The following is a 27405-nucleotide window of genomic DNA, read 5'->3' as shown; positions in this document are numbered from 1 at the left end:
AAGCGATTCTCCTGCCTCAGCCTCCCGAGTAGCTGGGATGACAGGTGTCCGCCACCACGCCCAGTTAATTTTTGTATTTTTAGTAAAGACAGGGTTTCACCATGTTGGCCAGGCTGGTCTCAAACTCCTGGGCTCAAGTGATCTGCCCACCTCGGCCTCCAAAAGTGCTGGGATTACAGGCATGAGCCACCACGTCCAGAAACCTTCCAGCTTCTCTCTCTCTCTTTCATTTCTGTTCCTCTCCACTTACAGTCAGTACCACCAGCTCCTTCTCTCCTCCACCTGATCTCTACCTTCAACTCCTGCTCTCCCTACCTGTAATCTCCACCAGCACCATAAGACACACACACACCCACACACAGAAACACACACCAGCACCAGCACCATAACCTCTATCTCCACCACCCCCACCCCCACCCCCACCACACAGCAGTTCTTGGCCTGTAAAATTTCTAAAGTCCTTTTGAAAAGACACTGTTGGGGTCCCCTACCAAGAAGCGGTCAGTGCTCCTTGGTTATTAAGCCCTGATGTGGCTCTGGACGAAGCCCCCTCTCCACTGTCCTTGTCCCTGGGCTGGGCTTCTTTTGTCTCCCCCAGACACATCTGAAATGGAAAGGGGCCTTGGGGAACGCACCCCCTCCCTGCCCCAGGAGACAGACAGACTCCTCAACTTCCTTCCTCCTCGTCCTCATGGAAGGTCGGGGACCAAGGATTCTTTTAGGTTTTGAATAGTAATGGGCTTTTCTTACCTTGATTTCCTTGGCAGTAGAACTCCTTTGAAAACTCGGTAGCCTTCCAGTCTGTTTGCGAGCCGTTAGTTCCGTGTGTCCACAGCTCATTTAGTGAAGCTCTCAGATCTTTTTCTTTGCTTTCTTATTCTTATTTCTCATCTCTCACTCTTTTTTGTTTGTTTGTTGTTTGTTTGTTTGAGATTGTGTCTCCTGGGCTGGAGTGCAGTGGTGCGATCTCGGCTCACTGCAACCTCCACCTCCCAGGTTAAAGCGATTCTCCTTGCCTCAGCCTCTCAAGTAGCTGGGATTACAGGCACCTGCCACCACACTGAGCTAATTTTTTTTGTTTTTGTATTTTTAGTGGAGATGAGGTTTCACCATGTTGGCCAGGCTAGTCTCAAAACTCCTGACCTCATGATCCGTCTGCTTTGGCCTCCCAAAGTGCTGGGATTACAGGCATGAGCCACTGCACTGGGCCCTCATCTCTCATTTTTAAGTCAAAGATACCCTCCCTAGGCTAAAGAGCTTTGATGGAAAGGCCCCACCTGTAATCTACTCTTTCAGACATTTAATCAGATCACAAGTATTTAAAAATCTCAACCCTTAAATCTGTGGGCTAAAAGTAGTCAGTTTTTTTTTCACACTGAGAGATCCAAATTTCGGACTCTATTTTTTATTTCATTTTACAAATAAACTGATCTGTCGTGTAAGCTCACCATCTTTTTTATAATGCATTATCACAACGAACCCATATTGACCCAAACAAGCTACATCGTCCTGCTTAAGTGCAAGAAGGGCTGGGCTATATTGGGAACCTACACACATACTCAGTGATCCACGCAGCTTGTTGTCAAATTACTTTGCTAAATGTCCTTATCAAATCACACTTCTTCCAGCAGTAGGTAAGAATTTGCCTATCTACATTCTTCATGCATTTGGCTTTATCAGACTTTCTTTTTTGCTGTTGTTTTTCTCACAGGTTTGTGCAACAAACTTTAAGCTCCCTAAGGATTAGACCCATGTCTTCTTAATCTCTATACATCCAACTACTGGCAATCTGAAATATACTTGAACGTTGATATAATGAATGTATATAAATAAATGGTAGGATTTCACATCCATTTTTAGAGGAAAATTTTATGAGTTCCCAGAATGCATACATCAAAGCACCTGTCACAAGACTTTGATCTTGACAAAGCTTTACTATAACCTTCCTCAGATCTCTTGGAAAACTGTGCTTCTGTGACTTTAGCCGGAATAATAGCCAATCCAAAAAAGTAATTTCCAGCCCCCTCACCTCCACTACAAATCCATTCCAAATTTAATGCCTAAAGTTCCATTAATATGGAATAACGCACCCCTTTTGCCCAAAGTCCTGTTAATATGGAATAATGTGCTCCCTTTGCCCAAAGTCCTGTTCATATGGAATAATGCACCCCTTTTGCCCAAAGTCCTGTTAATATGGAATAACGCACCCCTTTTGCCCAAAGTCCTGTTAATATGGAATAATGCACCCCTTTTGCCTAAAGTCCTGTTCATATGGAATAAGGCACCCCTTTTGCCTCCATATCCAGCTCTTTTCTTTCAAACGAGACTCCGTGAACCTCTTGGGTATACGGTTCTCTCCTGTTTGTCAAGCTAATAAATTCAGCACTGTTTGTTTGATTTTAGTTCCGGTGGTCTTTATGTCACTGTTTGGCAATGCATACATTCATTTTCCTATATTTCTCCTGGTCATATATGTAAATGATGCAGGATGATTTGGTGATAAGAGTTTAGTAACTGGGTCAGCCAAACCTGGATTCAGATCCCAGCTCCATCGTTTACAAGGTAGTTGAAGTAAATCAATTCAGCACTTCATATTTCAGTTCTCTCCCCTGTGTAACGAGAGAGGTGGTACCCAGTGGACATGAATAACCAAAAGAAAGCAACTGGAACACAGAGAACTCAATGTATGCTAATAAAGTCCAGTTGATTTCCATATATGGGAAACATTTTCAGTAGCTGCCACAATTTTACTTCTAAAAGCAGAGTGAGGGGAGAAAGAACTAATGGATCTTAAAAAGAATCTGAGGAGCACACCTCCCTGACAGTGACTTCCTGATCTGTAGAAAGCCAATTTCTCTCTCTTTCTCTTTCTCATCTCTCTCACCTCAAGTTCTACTATTCCAAATTAGAATCAAATCCCTCATATGTGTACTTTACCACTTACATTTGATCTTCAAAATCACCCTATAGGCAGGGCGTGGTGGCTCACCCCTATAAACCCAGCACTTTGGGAGGCTAAGGTGGGAGGGTCACTTGAGGTCAGAAGTTCAAGACCAGCCTGGCCAACATGGTGAAACCCTGTCTCTACTAAACATACAAAAATTATCCAGGTGTGGTGGCACACACCTGTGATCCCAGCTACTCAGGAGGCTGAGTGAGGCAGGAGAACTGTTTGAACCAAGGAAGTAGAGGTTGCGATGAGCCGAGATCGTGCCGCTGCACTCCAGCCTGGGCGACAAAGACTGTCTCAAAGAAACAAAAAATCACCCCATATAGGATTGTCCAAAGAATTCAAGCTTGTGTTTACTCTAGATTTTTAGACTAGTTCATAGGCAAAGTGGGAATAAATAAAAATCCCAAGTCACAACGTTGTCATCAGGATCACCATCAGCCAAGATAGATGCAGTACAAAACACAATGCTAGTATAACGTTTCTGGAGCACTGTATCATTTCCAATCAGTAAAGATTATTTAATTAAAGGGATATTAATTAAATCACTATCAAATTTTATTAAATGCATACATATAAACTTGAGTTGGCAAATAAACAAATTTGAGCTGTATTCAAGCAGTGCTGAATTCCTCATTCTTAGCAAATAATCAAAAGTATTTTCCACAGTAGAACATTATTAAATGAAAGTAAAACATACATTAAGAACCAGTATTGCTGTAAATATGTATGCAACAGTGGAAACTAATCATGTGTATGCATGTGTGTATTTCAGTATCCTGAGTAAGATACCTATACCACATTAATTTTATCAGAGATTAAAGCTGATGAAACGAAATGTATCTTTATGAATGTATATACATCTGCAAATATCCATGCTACATACATGGAAGTAAAGAATTTTCATTGGCCATTTGTTCAGTTGCTTGAGCGTTATCTTCTGTGTCCTCTGATTTTACAAATTCCTTAATAAATTTCCAAAGGCCCCTTAAAATACATAAGAAATGAATACCATAGGTTAGGCGAAAATACATTAAGCATGAAAGAAAATTTCAAAGTAAGCATCTATTCTAGACACACTTACACAAAAATAGACAAGATGAGACTTTGTAATAATTTACTTTTTTAAAACAGATATTTTGAGGGAGTTTTGGCCTTGAATGTAACAGATTCTCTAAATAGATGTTTTCCCCTGTTGCATATAGTGTGGCATGGGAAGTAGGTGTACCATGAACATAATGATACGCTTTAGTCCATTCACTCTCATTGCAAGGCCATGGGACGTGCTTCCCTGGTTTTGTATTTGTAACTCTATTCCCTCTTTTTAAGAACACCCAACATGATATAAGGAACCACAAAACGTAGATCCATCTGTATGGCTCACTTAGCACTCTATCCAAACCCTTTCTTCCATGGCTTTTTCTGCCCCATAAGCTGGAGAGTGGGGTGCCCTATGTTCTGGCCTCTCTTACAGCAGAGACTGGCCTTGGCCCATGGTGCTGGCCAATGAGATGTGAGTGAAAGCATCTGTAAAGAACTGTCCTTCCTGAATAAAATGGAAAGCCTCAAAATGAGAAGCTCTTTGCCATCTGTCATTCACCTTTCCCTTTCTTAATCCATGGAAAGCAGACCCAATTAATGCCTGAAGACAGCCATATTGAGACTCTGAAGAGGCGGCAGCCACACTCAAAGGAAAGCGGGGAAGAAAGGTGAGGAGCCCCAGTTCCTTAATTATGTCATCGAGCCCAAGCTACCTACACCTAAAAGTCTTTTTCCACAGCGGAAAAAGACTTTTAGGTGTAGGTAGCTTGGGCTCGATGACATAATTTCCCTATTTAAATCATCATATGGTTTTCCATTGCTCTTAATAATACCAAATTCTGAGATTCAAACTAGTACCAACTCAAAGAAAAGTAACTGTGTGAAGTATAAGCTTATAATGTAAATAATAGTAAATTTATATCAATATTATACATTTAGTTATAAACAAATGATATAAATCAGCCACTTACTTTTTAAACTAGAATTTTCAGAGCAATATTCGCATAGGGGTTTTCAAAGATTTAACATCACTAAAAGCCATATGATTGGAGAAAATAAAGCCATGCCTTCCCACGTTCCTGATTCCTGCCCAGGTGAATTCGCCCTCACCTCCAGCTTTATCCAATACATTCATTTATATATGACTAAATAAAGTATACAGATTGAGGTCTAAATCTTAGACTGAGGATTCCAAAGCACAGAAAAGGATGTAACATGTGTATTTAATGTAAGCATTCATGAGTGTAAACCCTTCAAAGGTCTGTCTAGTCTAATCTAGTTTTGAATAACTGATCGTGAAAACAGCATGATACTGCTCTAGCTGTTTTATCATGATGTCAATACTTACTCCTGCCCCTCTTCACTGATCTTTCCTATGATCTGCTTCACATGGTTTTCAGTAACCTACAAAGAATTACAATCAGTTGGTCATGCTTATTACACAGGACAAGCAGGCACTAAAGGAAATATTTTTATGATAAACATTGATTCACACAAAAAAACTTACTTTTATTTTCTTCTTTAAAATCATATTTTCTGTTTCCAATTGTATGGCTTCATGCTGAAAGACAGGTTGTTTTAAAAGCAATATACTTGGTTAAAAATATTTGTTAACTATTTTTCTCTATTTAACAAGATTATGTGAATGATATAATTTCAAGAGTACTCAATAGCACACTACTTAAAAACAGATTAAGAAACAAAGCATAAAATGAAGGACAATTAATGAGAAGGAAAGATCTTGGTCCTCAGGGTAACAAACTAGGAGAGGAGGAAATTGGTGTTTCAAAATATCAGAAAATTTTAGAGAAATTCCAGAAGTGAAGAGCACTTCACTTTTCAGAACTAATGATAGAATTTGTTAAGGGGGCTGGAAAAATATAAAAATATAAATATCAATAAATCACACACATATCAGCAATAACTGATTATAAACTGTAAGAAGAATTTTTTAAATTATCAGTTATAATAGTAATACCTCCCATAAACTCATAAGAACAAACATAACATAATTATCTTGCACTGTTATAAAAATAAATTAAATAAGTATAAAATAATCCCAAATAAGAGTATTCATATTGTAAAGCTGTCACTGTCAACACAAATATCCAAATGCTTTTATAAATTCATTGTAAGCACAATCAAAATACCAAAAGTATTATTATCAGAACTTCAAAAATTAGACAATAGTGTTAATGAGAATATTCAGGATAATTGTGAACAAAATAATGATGGGCAGAGGGTATAAAGACTTGCTCTTTCAGGTATTAGATATGTTGAAAAGAATTAGCAAGTGTAACAGCTAGGCTGAATGGGGTATCATTAAGAACGAAGGCTGAGTTTTAATGCTAAGTCTACTTCTTGCTAACTGTGACCTCAATCAAGTTACTTAGCATATTTGTGCCTCATTTCTGTACTTCAAAAAGAGGATTAATAATAGCAGCCACCTGTTAGGGTTGCTGCAAATTAAATGAAACTATATTTTTTAATGTTCATAAAAGTGTCTGATACATTGTAAATCCTCAATATATTCAGCTCTTTTTTTTTTTTTTTTTTTTTTTTGCCTGGTTGGAAATGGTCTATTTCAAATCTAGAACCAGATACCAATTACATGACAGAATAACAATAGCAACTCTATTGTATTTTCCGGTATTTGAATTAAGCAGCCAAATATAAATAAGAAGTAATTAAAGTAATATAAATTCGTGATATGGAATCTTCATAGGGAGTTTTCTATTTCTTATATTTGATTTATCTAAAGAGGTTTTAATTATGAAAGAATAGTCTACATGATTCTGACATATCATGCTTCAATATTTAAATTTAGAACCCATTACTGTTTAAAAGTGCAATTATAAATTGATGCTTGTTCTGAGAACATTTGTTTTCTGAAAGAAATAAAGGGGAGCAAACCCTAAACAAAAAACACAGAAGAAAATCTGCAGGGAGGGGCCAAGATGCTGACTAGAAGCAGCTGCTGTCAGCAGCTCCCATGGAGAGGAATGAAAATGGCAAGTGAATCCTACCCCTTTAGCTGAAGTATCCAGGTTCTCTCATTGGGACTGACTAGGTGGTTGGCACGACCCACAGAGAGCAAGAAAAAGCAGGGTGAAGAGGTGGCCCACCTGGGAGCCGCAAGGGGACCTTCCACTCCCAGACAAGGGAGGCAGTGAGTGATGGTGTTACCCTGCCCGGGGAACCATGCTTTTTCCACAGGTCTGTGCAACTTGCAGATCAGAAGATCCCTTCGTGAGCCCACATCATCAGGGTCTTGGGTCCCAAGCAGGGGTTATGGACAGAATGTCTGCTGGCTCTGAAGAGTCTAGTCAGTCTGGATAAGGGGGATTCCCCCAAGCGCAGTGCACCTGCTCCACCAAGGAGCAGCCAGAGTGCTTCGTTAAGCACTCCTGACTGGGTGAGTCCTCCCAATAGGGGTTGCTAGACACCTTATACAAAAGCGTGTCTGTTGTAATCAGGTTGGAGCCTCTCTGGGACAAAGCTCCCAGAGGAAGGAGTCGGCAGCAATCTTTGCTGTTCTGCAGCCTCCATTTCTGACACCTCCAGGTGCTAGAGGGACCAAAGTGAATAGAGGCTGAAGTGGACCCCCAGCAAACTGCAGCAACCCTATGGAAGAGGGGCCTGTGAAAAAAGCAAACAAACAGAAAGCAACAATAACAACATCAACAAATGAGACCTCACCAAAACCCCATCCAAAGGTCAGCAGCCTCAACGATCAAAGATAGATAAGTACATGAAGATGAGAAAGAATTAATGCAAAATCGCTGAAAACTCAAAAACCAGAGTGCCTCTTCTCCTCCAAATGATCTCAACACCTCTCCAGCAAGGGCATAGAACTAGGCTGAGGCTGAGATGGATAAACTGACAGAAGTAGACTTCAGATGGTGGGTAATAACAAAATTCACTGAGCTAAAGGAGTATGTTTTAATCCAATGCAAAGAAACTAAGAACCATGATAAAACATTATAGGAGCTGTTATCCAGAATAACCAGTTTGGAGAGAAACATAAATGACCTGATGGAGTCGAAAAACACAACTCAAGAACTTCACAATGCAACCACTAGTATCAATAGCCAAATAGACCAAGTGGAGGAAATAATCTCAGAGCTTGAAGAATATCTTGCTGAAAAAAGACAGGCAGACAAGAAAAAAGAATGAAAGGAATTTAAAAAAACCTCTGAGAACTATGGGATTATGTAAAATTGCTGAAACTACCACTGAGTGGGGTACTTGAAAGAGAGGGGGAGAATAAAACCAAGTTTGAAAACATATTTCAGTATTTCATCCAGGAGAACTTCCCCAACCTAGCAAGACAGGCCAACATTCAAATATAGGAAATCCAGAGAACTGCAGTCAAATACTCCATGAGAAGATTAACCCCAATATACATAATCATCAGATTCTCCAAGGTTGAAATGAAGGAAAAAAATGTTAAGGATAGCCAGAGAAAAGCGCCAGGTCACCTACAAAAGGAAACCCATTAGACTAACAGCATGCCTCTCAGTGGAAACCTTACAAGCCAGAAGAAATTGAGGGTCACTACTTAATCACATGGCACTTACTCTAAAATCAATCACATACTTGGAAGTAAAACACTCCTCAGCAAATGCAAAAGAACTGAAGTCATAACAAACAGTCCCCCAGACCACATGCAATCAAATTAGAACTCAAGATTAAGAAACTCACTCAAAACCACACAACTACATGGAAATTGATCAACCTGCTCCTGAATGACTTCTGTATAAATAAAAAAATTAAGGCAGAAATCAAGAAGCTCTTTGAAACTAATAAGAACAGACAACATACCAGAATCTCTGGGATGCAGCTAAAGCAGTGTTAAGAGGGAAATTTATAGCACTAATTGCCCACATCAGAAAGCTAGAAAGATCTCAAATCAATACATAACATCACAACTAAAAGAACTAGAGAACCAAGTGCAAACAAACCCCAAAGCAAGCAGAAAACAAATAACCAAGATCAGGCAGAACCGAAGGAAATAGAGACACGAAAAACCCTTCAAAAAATCAGTGAATCTAGGAGATAGTGTTTTGAAAAACTTAATAAAATAAATAGACCACTAGCTAGATTAACACAGAAGAAAAGAGAGAAGAATCAAATAGACAAAATAAAAAATGATAAAGGGAATATCACCACTGACCCCCACAGAAATACAACCATCAGAGAATACTAAAACACCTGTATGCAAATAAACTAGAAAATCTAGATTAAATGGATAAATTTCTGGACACATGCACCCTCCCAAGACTGAACCAGGAAGAAGTTGAATACCTGAATAGACCAATAATGAGTTCTGAAATTGAAGCAGTAATAAATAGTTCACAAATTTAAAAAAAAAAAAGCCCAGGACCAAATGGATTTACAGCTGAATTCTACCAGAGGTACAAAGAGGAACTGGCACAATTTCTTCTGAAACACTTCCAAATAATTGAAAAGGAGGGACTCCTCCTTAACTCATTTTATGAGGCCCGCATCATCCTGATACCAAAACTGGAAAAGATACAACAAAAATGGAAAACTTCAGCCAATATCCCTGATGAACATCAATGCAAAAATCCTTGATAAAATACTGGCAAACCGAATCCAGCAGCACATCTAAAAGCTTATTCATCACCATCAAGTTGGCTTCACCCCCAGGATGCAAGGCTGGTTCAACATACACAAATCAGTAAAATTTATCACATAAATAGAACTAAAGACAAAAACCACATGATTATCTGAATAGACACAGAAAAGGCCTTCTATAAGATTCAACATCCCTGCATGTTTAAAACTCTCAAAAAACTAGGTATTGATGAACACATCTCAAAATAGTAAGAGCCATTTATGACAAACCCACATCCAATATCATACTGACTGGGCAAAAGCTGGAAGCATTCCCCTTTAAAACCGGCATACACAAGATAAGAATGCCCTCGCTCACCACTCCTATTCAACATGCTATTGGGAGTTCTAGCCAGGGCAATCAGGCAAGACAAAGAAATAAAGGGCATTGAAATAGGAAGAGAGGAAGTCGAATTGTCTCTGCAGATGACAAAATTCTCTATCTAGAAAATCCCATCATCTCAGCCCCAATGCTTCTTATGCTGATAAGCAACTTCAGCAAAGTCTCAGGATACAAAATCAATATGCAAAAATTGCAAGCATTCCTGTAAACCAACAACAGACAAGCAGAGAGCCCAATTTTGTATGAACTCCCATTCACAATTGCCATAAAGAGAACAAAATATCTAGGAATATAGCCAACAAGAGAAGTGAAGTCCCTCTTTAAGGAGAACTACAAACCACTACTCAAGGAAATCAGAAAGTATACAAACAAATGGAAAAACACTCCATGTTCATGGATAGGAAGAATGAGTATCATGAAAATGGCAATACTTCCCAAAGTAGTTTATACATTCAATGCTATTCCCATTAAACTATCATTGACATTCTTCACATTATTAGAAAAAAACTATTTTAAATTTCATATGGAAACAAAAAAGATCCCCTATAGCCAACACAACACTAAGCAAAAAGAGGAAAGCTGGAGGCATCATGCTGCCTGACTTCAAACTATACTACAAGGCTACAGTGACCTAAACAGCATGGTACTGGTACAAAAAACAGACATATAGACCAATGGAACAGAATAGAGAACTCAGAAATAAGACTGCACACCTACAACCATCTGATCTTTGACAAACCTGACAAAAACAAGCAATGGGGAAAGGATTCCCTATTTAATAAATGGTGCTGGGAGAACTGGCTAGCCATATGCAGAAAATTGAAACTGGACCCCTCCCTTACACCTATACAAAAAATAACTCAAGATAGGTTAAACACTTAAATGTAAAACCCAAAACTAGAAAACCCTAGAAGAAAATCTAAGCAATACAATTCAGGATACAGGCATGGGCAAAGATTTCATGATGAAAACATCAAAAGCAATTGCAACAAAAGCAAAAATTGATGATGGGATCTAATTAAACTAAAGAGTTCTGCACAGCAAAAGAAACTATCATCAGAGCAAACAGACAACCTACAGAATGGGAGAAAAATTTTGCCATCTATTTATCTGGCAAATGTCTAATATTCACAATCTAGAAGGAACTTAAATTTACAAGAAAAAACAAACAACCCCATTAAAAAGTGGGCAAAGGACATGAACAGACACTTCTCAAAAGAAGACATACATGTGGCCAACAAGCATATAAAAAAAGCTCAACATCACTGATCATCAGAGAAATGCAAATCAAAACCACAATGAGATACCATCTCACCCCAGTCAGAATGGCAATTATTAAAAAGTCAAGAAACAACAGATGCTGGCAAAGTTGTGGAGAAACAGGAATGCTTTTACACTGTTGGTTGGAACGTAAATTAATTCAACGATTGTGGAAGACAGTGTGGCAATTCCTCAAAGATTTAGAACTCAAAATACCATTTGACCCAGCAAACCCAAATCCCTTTTGTATATAGCCAAAGGAATATAAATCATTCTATTATAAAGATGCATGCACATATATGTTCATTGCAGAACGATTCACAATAGCAAAGACATGGAATGAACCCAAATGCCCACCAATGATAAACTAGATTTTTAAAATGTGGTACATATACACCATGGAATGCTATGCAGCCATAAAAAGGAATGAGAGCATGTCCTTTGCAGGGACATGGATGGAACTGGAAGCCATTATCCTCAGTTAACTAATGCAGGAACAGAAAACCAAACACCACATGTTCTCACTTATAAGTGGGAACTGAACAATGAGAACACATGGACACAGGGAGGGGAACAACACATACTGGGGGCTGTCAGGGGGGTGAAGGGAGGTAAAACATCAGGAAAAATAGCTAATGCATGTTGGGCTTAATCCCTAGGTGATGGGATGATAGGTGCAGCAAATCACCATGGCATACATTTACCTGTGTAACAAATCTGTACATATGCACATGTACCCTGTTACTTAAAATAGAAAAAAATAAAAAATAAATAAATGTAAAAACTTCACCTGTTAAAATAAGGCTAGAATCAGTACAATTACAATTATTTCATCCATTAATATTTCATTCTTGTAACAGTGAACCATAGCATTTCCTCTATATTTAAATAATTTCTTCTAAAACAGGGGTCAACAAACTAATCCAGTCTGCACCTGTTTCTGTAAATAAAGTTTTGTTGGCACACAGCCATGTCTCCCCTCCAAAAAAAAAAAAAAAGAAAGAAAGAAAGAAAAAAAGAAAAAAGAACATCTTAACATATCATTGTAAAACAGAAAGAGATAATTTTTTCATAAAAAAAGGTTGGACCACCAACACCTTTCTATATGATCTATAATTCTGCTAAAAAGAATAAAAGTAGTGCTGGAAAAATATGCTTACCTATAGAACCACAATTTTAAAAATCATGTATTTCTTACATACTCTATAACTGGAGGTTACATTGAGTTATATTCTGCACAACTTAAAATTATGTTTTTAAATTTTTTAACTTTTATGGATTTAGGGGTATGAGTGCAGTTGTATTACATGGATATATATGTAATGGTGGGCTTTAGTGTACCACCACCCAAATAGAGTACAGTGTACCCAGTAGGTAGTATTTCATCCCTCATCCCCCTTCCACACTCCCACATTCTGGAGTCTTCAATGGCTATTATTCCACTCTATCTGTCCATGTTACTCAAAAAATTAGGTTTTGGCTATTAACAGAAATCAATAGAATTTTTATCGCTTTCCTTTTTTCTTATTTTAGATAGATCTCTTAATTATTATGATTATTTGCTATAAACATTTTGAAATAAAAAGTATATTTGGACCAAATTTTATGATTTTGTTACCCTATGACCAAATCACATTACTTCAAGTGTTTGCCGAGGTCTTTAGGCAAAAGAATAATGTAAATATTTAAATAAACAAGTTGCATACCTCTATGCTTTTAATCCTATTCTCAGTGATATCTGAAATTCCAGTGTGAACCAAAGTTGTTTTAATTTCTTTTTCCAGAGCTTGAATCTCATCCCACTTACTGAGTATTTCACACCTCTTCTTTTCAACCTTCTCAATAAGAGTAAGTTGGTTCTCATCAATTATATGTTTCTCAGATGATTCTGGAAATATTTTTAAAAACAAAATATTACTGTGTTTAATATCTCATTATTAATAGCATTATGTATTATTAACAATATTATGTATGCTATAGTATATATAACTATAAAATATAATTCAAACTCGAAGCATGTCAATAAAAATAATCTGACCCAAGAATGAGGGTATTCCTCCTTTAATTCATTCCTCTAATCAGTACATATTTGTTGAACACATTTTTGTGCAGACACTGGGTTAAGTAGAAAGGTTCAATGGTGAATTAGCCTTTTCCAGAGTGTGTGATTAAGCAGTGCAGACCAACAAGAAACAACAAGAGAGTGACGGTGGCAGCGTAGAAGGTGCAATTACGGTAAGACAAAGGCAAGAACATCAGACACAGCATGAGGAAGGCTCAAGGATGACTTTGCCAGAGAAGTGTGATTAGGTTGAAACACAAAGGATAAAGAGAAGTTAGACAAACAGAAGGGTTTTGGGAGAGAGCAGAAGACAGAATTTAGACATTGAGGGACGATGCTAGGAGGGAAACGGGGGGCAGTTCTGAGAAGACTTGTGACCTATGTTAAGAAATCAGTCAAAGCTGTTGAGAGCTTTTAATATGGGGAGAGACACAATCAGATAATGATCACTGTCTCCAGTGAAACTGTGTCCTGAAAGTGGATCAGACAGCACAAGACTAGACTCAGAGAGACCTGTTGGGAAGCTATGGCAATCATTCACACAGGTTGATCGGGTCAGGATATGTATTAGTCTGTTTCACGCCACAGATAAAGACATACGGGAGACTGGGCAATGTACAAACAAAAGAGGTTTAATTGGACTTACAGTTCCACGTGGCTGGGGAAGCCTCACAATCACAGCAGAAGGCAAGGAGGAGGAAGTTCCGTCTTACAGGGATGGCAGCAGCCGAAGACAGAATGCGGAAGATGCAAAAGGGGAAACCCCTAATAAAATCATCAGATCTCGTGAAACTTATTCACTAGCATGAGAACAGTATGGGGGAAACTGTCCCCATGATTCAATTATCTCCCACCAGGTCCCTCCCATAACACATAGGAATTATGGGAGCCACAATTCAAGATGAGATTTGGGTGGGGACACAGAGCCGAAGCATGTCAGAATAGCACTCCCAACATGAAGAGAAGTGAAAAAAATTAAAAAAAAATAAACTATTTAGGAAATAGAAAAAGAAAATAGACCTTAGTAATTGACTAGATCTGGCAATGTAGAGAAGAAGGCAATGTCAAAAATAAGCCCTAGGTTTTAGCTCAGTTGTAGCTAGAAAGACAACAATGAGTTCGATGAAGCATGGAGGAAAGAAAGAACTTGGTTTCAATCCCAACTTGGCCACTTATTTCAAGCTGTGTTGGAAGAGGTTGAGGGGTAGGAGACTGAAAGTTGCCTGGCACATGTTTTATGACTTTCATCTCCATGCGTTTGGTGATACCATCGATTGAAATAGCCAGGGAGATGCCCATTTAGAGAAGGAGATGATGAGTTTAATCTCGGACATGTTGAAATACCTATGGGACACTCAAGAGGCCACGTCTAATAGGCACTTGGATATACAGATCTCAAGCAAAAAAAGATGGGTTTTTAGCAGGTAAAATAGATTTGGAATTAAAAAAATAAAAAACCTCTTCCAAAGAGATGCTGGACTCCAAAGAATATCAACATTTAAGGAGTACAGAAAGGAAATGGAGACATCAAGTGATCCACTGCTAAGGCCAATTTGTCGTCAATCAGCACAGTTATATACTAATTAGAATGGTGAGACTTCATTTTTTGAGAAAAAAACAATTACTACTTTTCAATGGGAACAAAACAGTTAGAAATATTAATAATCCTTCCTTGTAGATAGTAAACAAGAAGGAAGTCACTGCCATCATTCTACTTTGCCAAATATGGAAGAAGGAGAAACTTTGACATTAAATTTTGAAATGTGGGGGAATTAAGTAGACACATGATGAGCTAGCTGAGGGGCTAGAAATGGTCATAGTTAAGCTTCTACACAAACTGAAAGAAAATACAAAATAAAGTATGTGTTCTCCACCTTAACCTAAGCTGAAGGTTTCAGCCCAAAACCATCAGCTGAGTTCAAAGAGGCAAAAAGGAGTGTCAAGTCAAGGGAGTGACCTCTGTCCTCACCTCTTTTCTACCCTCAAGACATAACTATAGGGAAAGACTGAGATGAAAATGGGGACATTCCACAGCAAATGTGTGCGATTGGAGGAACAGGCTCCTGTGATAGAACGCTTTGGGAAAAGAATGAAGCAGGAAGAACCAGGGGCACCAGGTTTGTTTCATCGCAGTGAAAGAGTGATGGGAACAGTGGGCTAGGATCACACATAAAGAAAGATTACTAGAGTTCTAAAAAGTTAGTCACTGCATTTTATTTTTATTAATCTTTGTCTTTTTTTTTTTTTTATTAGTGGCTAGCAGTAAAGCCCTTAAGTGTCTGCCTTTGTGTTTTTTTGTTTTGTTTTTAAATCGTGGGCCTGTTTTAAGAGAAAGCAAGGAAACAGAAAACACCAAGCCTGGGTCTTATTTCACATCTGTGAGAGGAACCCTACAAAGAACAGACAACATGGTGGAAGAAGGAGCGAAGCAGGTGACCTCTGAGCACTGAGAAGGGACGGAAGGAGAAGCAGAGTCAACCTGGGACAGAGAAGAGGCAGGACAAGGGGATGTAAATTAGGTGACAAGAAACCTGTGCAAAGACATCCAGCAGGATTAACAGCACCCATGCTACTCATAGGTAGAAAACAGGAAACAGGCAGAAGGGGGGAAAAGGTGGTAAAAGCACTCTGACAAGGATCTTTGAGGCTAAGCTCTACTAAGAACTTAAAACAGGATAGGCCTGTGAGCATATCCTACCAGACGATGAGAAAGAATATCTAAAAACAGAGTATGAGTGAGTGTTTAACAAACTCAGGGGAAAATGGCATTTCATTTAACAGTTGGAAAACAGTCAAGGTTAATGAGCAAGATACTTAAACTTATTTTTATCATTTAATTGCGTTCTTAATTGTATACATTCAAAATAATGTTATTATCTATTTCATAAAATGTTAATATCTATTTCATAAAATATTCATAAAATGTAATTAATTTCCCATGAAACGCATATTCTTCCTCACAAGTAATAATAAAAAGATGAAGAACAAACAGGCAGTGACCACCACGTGCCTGGCCCTATGATCTTGGGTGATGTGGGTGAACACGTTGAATTCTCACAGCAAAACTCAGAAGGAGCATCAGCATCTCCCGTGTTGACAGACAGGCAGCCAAGGCTGCAGCAGCTGAAATAATGAAGGTCACAGCAAAGCACCCATCAAGAGGACATCACACAGATACCTGCCTGATCGTTCCTTCGCAGACTGCAGCAATGCCAGCTCCATCTCCAGTTCACTTCTGAGTCTATGATGTGTGGATAAACAATAGGGAAATATTAGATCCTCATTATATCTTTTTTCTTTTGTCTATGTTACACCACAAGTCTCTTATAGTTGAGAAATTAAAATAGACCTGCTTACTTTCTAACACAACAGATACTCTGAAGATATTTATTAAATGACAGCCTAAATCAGTCAAGTTAAACAAACAAAATAATAATTTCTTACCAAGATTGCATAAGCCTTTAAAGAGTTAGTTAATTTAAAATAAATGATTTCCTATAGAGTTTATTGATACTTTTTGTTAATGGAATTGCTAAGAAGGAAGAACACAAAATAAAATTTAAAAAACTAAAAAACAAAAAAAAAAAGTAGCATTTTATACTCAAAGTCAAACAACATGTCAAGGGCTATGGAAAGACCTTCCTGATGCTGAAATACACTGCATATTTCCTGTGTATTTTTATTCTGTGCAAAAGATACAATTTACAAATTTCACTATGTTTGAATTAAAAATAAAATACAAGACAAGAGGCTGGGCATGGTGGCCCATGCCTGTAATCCCAGCAGTCTGGGAAGCCAAGGCAGGCAGATCACGAGGTTGGGAGATTGAGACCATCCTGGTTAACATGGTGAAATCCTGTCTCCACTAAAAGTACAAAAAATTAGCTGGGTGTGGTAGTGAGGGCCTGTAGTCCCAGCTACTTGGGAGGCTGAGACAGGAGAATGGTGTGAATCCGGGAGGTGGAGGTTGCAGTGCGCCGAGATCGGGCCACTGCACTCCAGCCTGGGTGACAGAGCAAGACTCCATCTCAAAAAAGAAAAAGAAAAGGGGAAAAACCTCTTTGTTTCCTCTGTTTGGTTGAGAGTAACCTACATCAACTATCTTATGTTGTATAGATTCAAAGAGAAAACAAAAGGAGTCTAGCAGGTATTACATATATTGAGGACAACACTGTGATTTGATTTAAAACATCAACATGCAAATAATTTAATGTCAAATGTCTACTAAGGGCCTAAGAGTTTAAGATTTTTACACATATTAGTTCATTTCATCACAGATTAAGAGAGAAATAGGGTGGTTCTTATGACCCTCAATTTTAAGAAACCGGAGCCAGGCATGGTGACTCATGCCTGTAATCCCAGTACTTTGAAGGGCCAAAGCAGGTGGATCACTTGAGCCTAGGAATTGGAGACCAGCTTGGGCAACATGGTGAAACTCCATCTCTACTTAAAAAAAAAATACAAAAATTAGTCAGGTGTGGTGCCTGTGGTCCCAGCTACTTGGGAGGCTGAAGTGGGAGGATCCTTTGAGCCTGAGAGGTTGGAGCTGCGGTGAACCATGATCATGCCACTACACTTCAGCCTGGGCAACAGAGCAAGACCCTGTCGCAAAGAAAAAAAAAATAAGAAACTGGGGATTCCATGGATTAATAATAATGATGAAAGTCTTTTCACTATGTATAGTAAGAAAGTTTCATTTCCAGAAAATTTTTACATATTATAGTTTTAACTATCACTTAGGTTTGTGTTCTATTGCTTTGTTTTTCTTCTTCAGGGACTTTAATTATACGTGAATTGGACGGTCTTTGCTTATGTCTATTTCATCTACTTTTTCTGACTCTTTTTATTTCTGTATCTCATTTATATTCTTTTAAATATTTTTCCACTTTTTCCCAATGCCCCTTATTATATTTTCATTCAAAACTACTCTTCCTTGGGTATTTCAGAATTTAGTCTTGACCTGTGATATAATTCTGACTTTTTGAACTATTTTTCCCTCAGTTTTTATCTTGTTTTATTTCTTCTTTATTGTTGTTGATTTCTCTCCTTAGTTTTTCAATTTATGACTCAAGATTGTTTTCATATGCTGAAATGCTCTTTTGGGAACATCTAATTTAGCTTGGAGTACTGTGCTACAGTTTTCTTCTTGTTCAACTTTATTATTATTATTCCTTGGTAAGGCAAGGACTTTCATCAGGTAAATCATTTGGATTCTCATTTTCTGTTCTTTTCTCATAGTAGTTTGTATAGACAAAGATTGTTTACACCTCTGCATTTTTGCAGGCTGGGCTAGTTATTTGGAGTAGTATGTGAGATTGCTAATTCAGATGGATACTTTTCCATCAGAGTAGCAAATTATGCTATTTTATTATTGATTTCACTTTTTTTTTGTTTTCTTTTGTTTTGATTTCCTTTGATAGTCCTGGATACCTTGCTTGTTTAGAGGGAAAAAGGACAGTATGTGGAAGGGTTGTGTGCACCTTGATTTTCCTCTTTTTATGGGTTTTTACATTTTCCTCTCTTGCTCCCTTTTGCCTTCATTGGACATTTCTAAAGGATGCTGCTCCCTTTCCTTTAACTCCCTTCTCACATGTATTATTACCATTTCAAAGTTGTATTCTCACTTCTACCCTCTTCCAAGTAACCCCACCCCACCCCACCACACCCCTGCCATCATAGTCAGTGCTGCCATCAGCCCAGCAGTACAGCTGTGTGGCTTTCTCACTCACATGGATTCTGCCCCTGGAAGTGGTTTTAGAACAATTTTAGACCTCCTTCTAGCTCCACTGTTCTCTCTTCCATGAACTTTTCCCAAAACCTCACTTGCTCTCACAAACAAAGCTTTGCAGCAGGAACATGGAAACTGGTTCACTGCCACTGAATGTTTTCTTTTCTATTTTCAGTCATTTTTAAACTTTGGATGCATTTGCAATGAAATCAGTTTTTTTTTTTTTTCTTTTTGGCCTTGGCGTTCACTTTGAACAGAAGTTTGATTTTCTCACTCCAGAAGCAGGGCTCACCATTGCTTGACACAGTTTTTTGTGCTTCTCCTCCTCCCAGTGCCTCAAAATGGTCAGTCCAGATATCTGCCTTAAACAACCACCTCCCAGTGATCACCCACTATGAGACAGCTAAATACAACCTACTTTCCTCAACGCACTGACCCCCACGCCCTGCATGGGCCATGAGAATATGCTGCAGTGACCCAGAAACCACTCTCCATCATAGTGTGTGTGACCCCACAGACCTCATACCTTCTTGCCCTAAACCCACTGATCAGAATTCCCCAGGGAAAACCTGCTAGGGTCACACTCTAGACCCGAACAAAAGCCTTGGTCCATTGGTCCTCACTCTCTCTCTTGCTCCCCTACCTGCTGATGGAGCGAGTGTGTTTCAGGCAGCTCCCCACTTCCTACCACCCCTGAGAAGCATGCTGCCCTCTTTTCTCTGGAATCTGTAAGTAACAAATCTGTTATTTAATGTGCTTTGTTCTGTGGCCTTCTCTGTGCCTCACCTGATGGACACACTTGAACATCACCTTTTACTAGCCAGGGCTCTCCTAAAGACTGGTTATCTTGATAGGAATAACCTGGATACACACCAGACAACGGCCACGAGGGCTTCTGCCAGTGTAGTTGAGTTTCTTGTGAGAGGAATATCTGGTCACAGGTCAGACACTTGGGCATTAAGCCTGAAGGCTAGGATGAAGACACATCCCATGAAGAGTACCCTGAGAACATCCTCCACCAGCCCCCGAAGCTCCATCAGGGGAGGGCTAGAGTTCATAGCCACCCTTGTGAGAGAGACCTCAAGACCAAATTGGAGGCCAGGTGTGATAGCTCATGCCTGTAATCCCAGCACTTTGGGAGGCCAAGATAGGTAGATTACTTGAGGTCAGGAGTTCAAGACCAGACTGGCCAACATGGTGAAACCCTGTCTCAACTAAAAATACAAAAATTAGCCAGGTGTGGTGGTACACACCTTTAATCCCAGCTACTTGGGAGGCTTGAACCCCGGAGATGGAAGTTGCAATGAACTGAAATCACCCCACTGCACACCAGCCTGGGCGACAGAGCAAGGCTCCATTAAAAAAAAGAAAAAAATTGGAGCAACAAATACAACGGTTCTCTGTCTTCTAGTTACATTAGAAGGCAAATTTTGTTTTTTGGTTTTGTTTCTTGTTTTGTGCTCTTGAAGATATTTTGGATGTTGCGGGTTTCCTTTAATCTTTTTCAAATCATACAAACAGTATGCCCTATCCAAGTGTGATTTGACTCTGGAAAGTGACACAGAGAGGTTATATTAGAAGAGTTTTGTAAGTTAAAAAACAATAAGGCCATCCATATAAGGTGTCTTAGATCTGCAGCCCTCTTGCCTATCAGTCAGTCTTCAGGGGACCACCAAAAAAGACAGGAGATTCTTTCAGAAACCTGCCCAAACTCCCCCGATGGACACACCATACTTAGCAGAATGTCTTAGTCACATAGGTGATGGCCTGTAGGAGTGGCCAGATGACAGGCATGATATTAGCAAAAGTAGCATGTTTTCAGCAAAGCAGAAATCAGTGTAACTGTAGGCTTGTCACATCGGTTTCAGATCTTGTTACAGGAGAATCTAAACATAGATCAGGTCAGTCACTCATGCCTCACCTATCGTTCTGCTCCAGGGCTGCTTTTGTGGCTCTCACAAGCATCCTCAGCTCTTCCTTGGCGAGATCCACATCTGCCGTCTTCACTGGCTTCTGCCCCAGTGCCTTGAGTTGAGCCAGAAGAGCCTAGGCAGGACCAGGCACATGAGGTGAAACAAACACACAGGGAGGGCGGGAGGACTCCCTTTTTTATTTGTCATTAATGCGTTTTCAAGGTGCCCTGGGTTAACATATACATTCTAGTGAAAACAGGTAAATTGGGAGGATTTAAGGGAGGGAGGACTGTTGGGGGAGGAATGGCCAATCAGTGACGTTTCCGTTAAAATACCTTTTTCAGTATGTTCAGAGTTTATTTTTTTTCTAAGAAATGGAAAGATGGTAGGAATTTCCCTGTTAGCCTGTGTGGCGGGGAGGACATGCTGGATAAAGCCCTGGAGGCACATTGTCAGTGGCACCGCAATCGTTTCTTCTACATGAATGAGAAGTCATGTGAATGCGCTTGCCATCCGCAGATGTAAAGCAGTGCTGTGCTCAAATGAGGAGCAACAGAGATCTCTGCCTCTTAGGGGAAGTGCTGTCAGGGTTACAGACACAGAAAGAGGCATCCAGGGCCCTGCTGGCCTGGGAATTTCTTCATGCTCACGTTTGACCGAGATAGGGACGTACGCCACTTTTTGACTCAATCTCAAAACGTAAGGAACAAGGTAGATTCCCCACTGGAGCCTTTGCTCATTCTTGTAAAGACAAAGGCTGCTTCCGCGTTATGAAAAGGCTCAGCACAAAGAAAATGGTACTCACATCTTACTTTAAATGAAGAAGCAAACTAGAACCGACCTCCTTGTAATGCTGTGATTGTTTGCTCATATACAAGAGAAGCAACTATCTCTCCTAATTTATGAAATAAAATTAATCTTTAAAGTGTATTGAATTCAAAATACCAAAGTTATCTTAGCTACAGTGTTAGATGTTCTTAGGTTTTATAAGTGATTAAGTTATTCCGGCAGTATATTTTCTTATTTGACTAACCACGTGTTTAACCCAACCTTAGAGGGAACACCTGGCACACCGTCCCCTGTTAAACAAAGACATCATGGGGTTTGAGTCAGCTTACAGCACACTAGCCATCACAACACATTCTCAGGGTTTTCGCCAGGATAATGACTCGACAATGGTTTTTGGAAACTACTGGCAGAGAACCATTTATATTCCCAATTTATACATAGTTATGTTGCTTGTTTGGTAGTATAAATGATGCTATGCCAATCTAAAGGAAATTTCTTTATCAATAATGTTATTAAGGCAGTATAAAGCTTATCTATAATAAAAAATATCACTATTCTAAATTATGGGGCACACATGGGGCTTCTTGGATTCAGAAAGGTTTCCACTGCTCGTGAAATACGAAGCTAGGAATAAGCAGGCTCATTCAGACTCTTCGCGATCGATCATCACCTCGTACTGTGTTGTGGGCTGGGACTCCAGGAGCGTCGCCATGTAGAGTTCATATTCATCCTGTACAGAAACAAACACAAAGTCCACTGGCCATGCATGAGGAGGTCACAGTACAGGTGTTTCATGTGTATAAATAACATGGAAGTCAAGAATGTTCATTTAGATCATTTCAGAAAAACATAAAATGTTCCTACAATGCATTAAATGGTATACGTGCTCACATGGATAAAATCACACCATCTTTGAAGCATATTTGAGCATTAAGTATTGATTACCTAAGAATATCATAAAATGCCATGGGATAAAATATCAAATATTGATCACTTCAGAATGTCACAAAACACCTTGACACAAATACAACAAATTGTCTCCTGCCATGCAGAAGCTCTGTGGATTCAGGTCCTACTGGCCTGCCGGGATGAGCTTCCCAGTGATGAGGCATCGCTGGAAAACAGGCCATCAGGTCTCCATTGTTAGGCAGTCCTTGTCATTAGGGAAATTAAAGAATTGCATGGTCTTTAAGCAACATAATCTCAACTTAGGTTCCATATGAAGGACATTGTCTCATTTTTTTTTGCAACCTCTGCCTCCGAGTTCAAGCGATTCTCCTACCTCAGCCTCTGAGTAGCTGGGATTACAGGCACGTGCCACCATGCCCAGCTAATTTTTGTGTTTTTAGTAGAGATGGGGTTTCACCATGTTGGCCAGGCTAGTCTTGAACTCCTGACCTCAAGTGATCTGCCTGCATCAGCCTCTCAAAGTGCTGGCATTACAGGCATAAGTCACAGCACCCAAAAATCACTTTCATCATGAAATTACAACAAATCTATAATTCCATAAGGATTCATATAAAATTACACACGTAATGTTAAATTAATTATTCATTTATTTGAATTATAATAATTAAGTTATGTACAATTTATAAAAGGTTATGTATAATTAGGAAGCTTTAGTGGGAAAACATGGGCTTAAGGAATGAGCTGACTGGGTGTTGATTCCACATGGCCCCTTTATAATTTACCTCCCTGCAGGCAGATTATCTCCAGTCTCTGTGAGTGATGGTCCCTGTCTGTAGAAAGGGGCCTGTGATACCTGGCAGAATCTCAGTGAGGCTTGAGATCATTCATGGACACAGAACCTCATGCAAGCTTCTCAACTGTTATGCTGAAGATGGATGTTTCTTACCTTAACTTTTTTCAAGAGATCACCAAATATCAAAGAACTGTTACAAATATCTTCAAAGACTTTTCCAAAGACGTGCAGTCTGTGGAACTGTTGACGGCTGCAGGTGCAAATTTTCTGGAGCTCCTGGAGGAAAAACAGAGTCAGCCCATTTCAGCGTGGCTCCATTTTTCTTCCAGAACCGAATTTCTCAGGAGTCAGGGAGGACACAGCTGTCATCACCCTGGCGAGTGGGCGGGGCGGCACAGGGGGCTGGTCCCGGGGGTCCTGATCCCTCCCACCATTTGCTGGGCTTCTTTGTCTCCCTGGTCACCCAAGATTCTGGATTTTTAAAAAAATATTTTCTTATTTATTGACTCCCTTGCTCCCCGTACTCAAGGATTCACTCTCCGCCTCCACAGTCCCCCAGGACCCTTTCTCTCTTCCAACCACAAGGCCTGGCTGCTTCCTGGGCGCCTGCTATTTTCTTCTCTTTCGTGCATGGTCCCCATTTGGAGATGATGCCTCCAGTCAGCTGTTCTCCTCTGAGTCGGCAGCCCACCGTAGATCTTCCCCTCACACCGGCACTTTCTGTACACACGTGCTGCCTGGGCATACCTCAGGGCATGACAGTGCCCATCAGCTCTCTCTCTGCCCTCACCGTTCTTCCACCGTCAGGCAGGCAAGCCCTCCTCTCTCAGACCCTCTGCTGACCTACAAACATCTGATTTACTGCTGCAGCCACATGGCCTCCAATGCGTCTGTGATGGGCCTCCCCCAGCTGACCAGTTCCCGGAAGGCGCCCTCCTTCATTTCACCCAAACTGTCCCCACTGAAATTGCTAGTGCTCTCCGCACCTGGTACAGTATTGCATTCTGCCTGGACGTATCAAGGAGGCCTCAGAGGACGAACCTCAATTCACAGTCGTGGCTGTCTCTGACCCAGAGCGCTGCACCAAGAGCACTGACCCGAAAGCACTGCGTGGAGAGCACCGCACCCAGAGCACGGCACCAAGTGCACTGACCCGAGAGCACCGCACGGAGAACACTGCGTCAAGAGCGCTGCACCGCAAGGTCTGCACTAACGCTGCCCCGAGAGCTTTGCCCCCAGAGCACTGCCCTGAGAGCACCGCAGGGCCGCCCTCCTCACCTGCTGTAGCTTTTTTTCGTGGCCCACGGCCACCTTGCTCCCAGTGAAGTCATTCTTCAGGAGATCTTGCTTGGCGAGCACTTCTTTCTGGAAACGCAGGAACATCCTGTACCTGTCTGCGTTGGTGGCCCCCGCCAGGTAGGAGCTGACATAGTGGTGCCGGTCCCTGGCGCCTCTGGGCCCGGCTTCTTGGTACCGCAGCACCTTCACGTCGGGCAGCTGGAGTTCTTCCCTCCTGCGCCATCCAGGAGGGCTCCGTCCAGGAGGGCCTCCTTTCTTTTCTTCCTTCCCCTCTCGGAGAACCTCCACTGGAAAGAGATCCTCCTCTAAAGTGTGGGAAAGAGAGGCCTGGGGGTTCAGGTACCTGAACAGCGGGGTGTCCTGGGCCTCACTGGGGACCAGCGCCGTATGGATGGTGAAGTGGGCCAGGGCCTCCTTCATCCTCAGCACCTTCCCTGTGGGCAGCTCTCCCACCTCAGAGGAACGCTCCCCCTTGGGCCGGTGGGCATTGGGCCAGTGCTGTAAGACTGTCTCAGGAGGCCGGTAGAGCTTGTTGGGGTTCAGGTGTCCAGAGACGTAGAGGTAGACGTCCTCCCGGTGGTCTTTCTGAAGCCGATTCAGAAGTTTCTTCAGATTACACAGGGTCTTCACGCCTGGCGTCTGGCAGTGCTGCCACTTCAGGTACACTGGTCAGAAAAGAAAAGGAGACTCTTAGGCATCGCTCTTAGTTCCACAGTAAGTCAGCTGGGGCACCGGCTGAGAGGCGTAGCCCCTGCCCAAAAGAGGGTCTACAGAGAAACAGACGAACAGAGTACATGACCCGGCCCTTAAAAGTCAAAGACACCCATGCCCGATCTAGTATGTGGGTGCAGATGAGAGGCCGGCAGACCCCCAGGCTGTACAAGCCAGCCCCAGAGCTCCGGGCCCTCAAAGCCAACAAGAAAAAGACAGAATATCTTAATTTGGCAGAGTATTTCTCACAATATTAGCAAAGGCTCTGAAAGAAAAGTGTACAATCTTAATTATAATTCTTAATGACGATGCTTAAAGATGTCCTCTTTAATGTATTTCACATGCAGGGGAGCACAGACAGGGTTTGGGCTAAAACCCTCAGTTAATGCTAAAACGTCTCAGGAGTCCCTGACTAAACCCCTCAGTGACCAGTGGCTGGCTCACCCCTTCCTGCACCATCCCCACAGAGCCAACCCCTGGGGCTGTTGACCCGCAGTTGCCTCCTCTGCAACATCAGAATCATCATCTCAAACAAAATGGTTGATCGACATGCAGATGGAATCACTTTTGGCAAAGAGGTGCATGGCCTAGAAGAGATACTCCGTAAATTCTACCCATTTTGGCTGCAGGTCTAGAGTGTAGGCAACATATTACTGAACACTACAGATAGAACAGGAGGAGCCCAGATTTGCCCCCTTTATTTGCTATTTTCTAACCTAAGAAGAAGAATTTCTTTCTGGGATGCTGTGTACTGTGATGGCCAAAGGGCAGCAGGCCCATCCATACCCTCCTCAGAGAAATTTCCTCCGTCCATTGCGAAGCAAACCATCCTTCCCCGAGTCCATCGAGGCGGCTGAATGCTGGAGCCAATACTTTCAGCAGAGGGCTGCTAGAGAATCACCCCTGTTGATCAGCTTAGTCCTTCAGAGCAACCACTTAAATGATTAACAGAACAAATTCTCCAAGACAGCGATCATTGCAGTTCATCAAAGGCATGAACACTTAAAGCTCTAAAAGGCACCTTGTACCAGCTCTATGGAAGATGGAAGAAGGAGGCAACTTCGTTGCTGTTGTGTTATCCTTTGTTTATTTTACTTCCAAGAAGGATTTGAAGCCACCAGCAAGTCAATCCACACAATCATTTTCCCACTTCAAATGCTTTTTCTTTTGATTGTAATAAGACCTGCTCCAGACAGAAGTTTCCACTTCTGTCCGCCATGTTCTTGTAAGATATGCCATGAATCCCCATCGTGGCAATAAATATTTTATTTTCCTATCTGAAAACATTATGTGTGTGTGTGTATCCTGCCATCTCTGCCTAAGAGAGAAAACAAACAATAAATGAAAGTTTTAAGAATTTATTGGAAAATATGACTCTTTTACAAATGATCTGAAAACAAATTTGCTGTCAGTAAAACCAAACCAACTTTTGAATGTGTATTGAATAGGAACATGTAGTGATAGGTCTTTAGACTACATTTGGATTAATACATATTGCCAAAATGTAGTATTAAACATTTTTAAACAGAGGTTTTCTATTTGTTTGTTTCTTTGGGAATGTATCCTTCCCCCCGCCCGCCACCGACCCCAGAATAGGACAATAGGTCTTTAATGTCAAAATTATTACAAATCAGGCTGGGTGCGGTGACTCACACCTGTAATCCCAGCACTTTGGGAGGCCGAGGCGGGTGGATCACTTGAAATCAGGAGTTCGAGACCAGCCTGGCCAACCTGGCGAAACCTTGTCTCTACTAAAAATACAAAAATTAGGCATGGTGGTGGTGCCTGTAATCGCAGCTACTCGGAGGCTGAGGCACCAAAATCGCTTCAGAAGCTCATCCCTCCACAGTTGAACATCAAGCAAATCTCACAAGCCAGCAAGAGCTGCTCCAGGCCACTTACATTCAGGCTCTAGCTCCTCCGCCATGACTTCCCTTCAGCTGCCTGGGCTGGGCTGTCGCCGTGGA

The 27405-nt window shown here is 40.8% G+C and overlaps 1 protein-coding gene across 2 annotated transcripts; it reads right to left on the bottom strand.

The window, feature by feature from the left end:
• Nucleotides 1-2458: 2458 nt before the first annotated feature.
• C5H6orf118 (chromosome 5 C6orf118 homolog) lies at nucleotides 2459-27398 on the bottom strand. 2 transcript variants are annotated; one of them, XM_071096238.1, is made up of 11 exons: nucleotides 26155-26738; nucleotides 24707-25392; nucleotides 23582-23704; nucleotides 22397-22456; nucleotides 20946-21070; nucleotides 16479-16537; nucleotides 12941-13122; nucleotides 5499-5552; nucleotides 5340-5395; nucleotides 3837-3937; nucleotides 2459-2609 (listed from the first exon to the last, which is right to left on the bottom strand). In XM_071096238.1, exons 1-11 carry the CDS (start codon nucleotides 26216-26218, stop codon nucleotides 2590-2592), a joined length of 1530 nt encoding a protein of 509 aa, XP_070952339.1. In that variant the 5' UTR covers nucleotides 26219-26738; the 3' UTR covers nucleotides 2459-2589. The 2 variants fall into 2 exon arrangements, with proteins under 2 accessions (XP_070952339.1, XP_024650427.1); XM_024794659.2 differs by lacking the exon at nucleotides 26155-26738 and adding an exon at nucleotides 27341-27398 and having other exon boundaries at nucleotides 2460-2609.
• Nucleotides 27399-27405: the final 7 nt, after the last annotated feature.

The sequence above is a fragment of the Macaca nemestrina genome, chromosome 5 (genome assembly GCF_043159975.1).
Source record: "Macaca nemestrina isolate mMacNem1 chromosome 5, mMacNem.hap1, whole genome shotgun sequence".
NCBI lineage: Eukaryota > Metazoa > Chordata > Mammalia > Primates > Cercopithecidae > Macaca > Macaca nemestrina.
The sequence above is the reverse complement of the archived record's forward strand: the minus strand, read 5'-3'. Positions and strand labels throughout refer to the sequence as shown.

Coding starts and splice junctions, on each gene's coding strand:
- C5H6orf118 (XM_071096238.1), bottom strand. CDS start 26,218: ATGGGCCTGCTGCCCTTTGGCCATCACAGTACACAGCATCCCAGAAAG. Junction 22,457..23,581: donor ATCTCTTGAAAAAAGTTAAG/GTAAGAAACATC, acceptor GTTTCTGTACAG/GATGAATATGAACTCTACAT. Junction 3,938..5,339: donor ATCAGTGAAGAGGGGCAGGA/GTAAGTATTGAC, acceptor ATGTATTTTAAG/GGGCCTTTGGAAATTTATTA.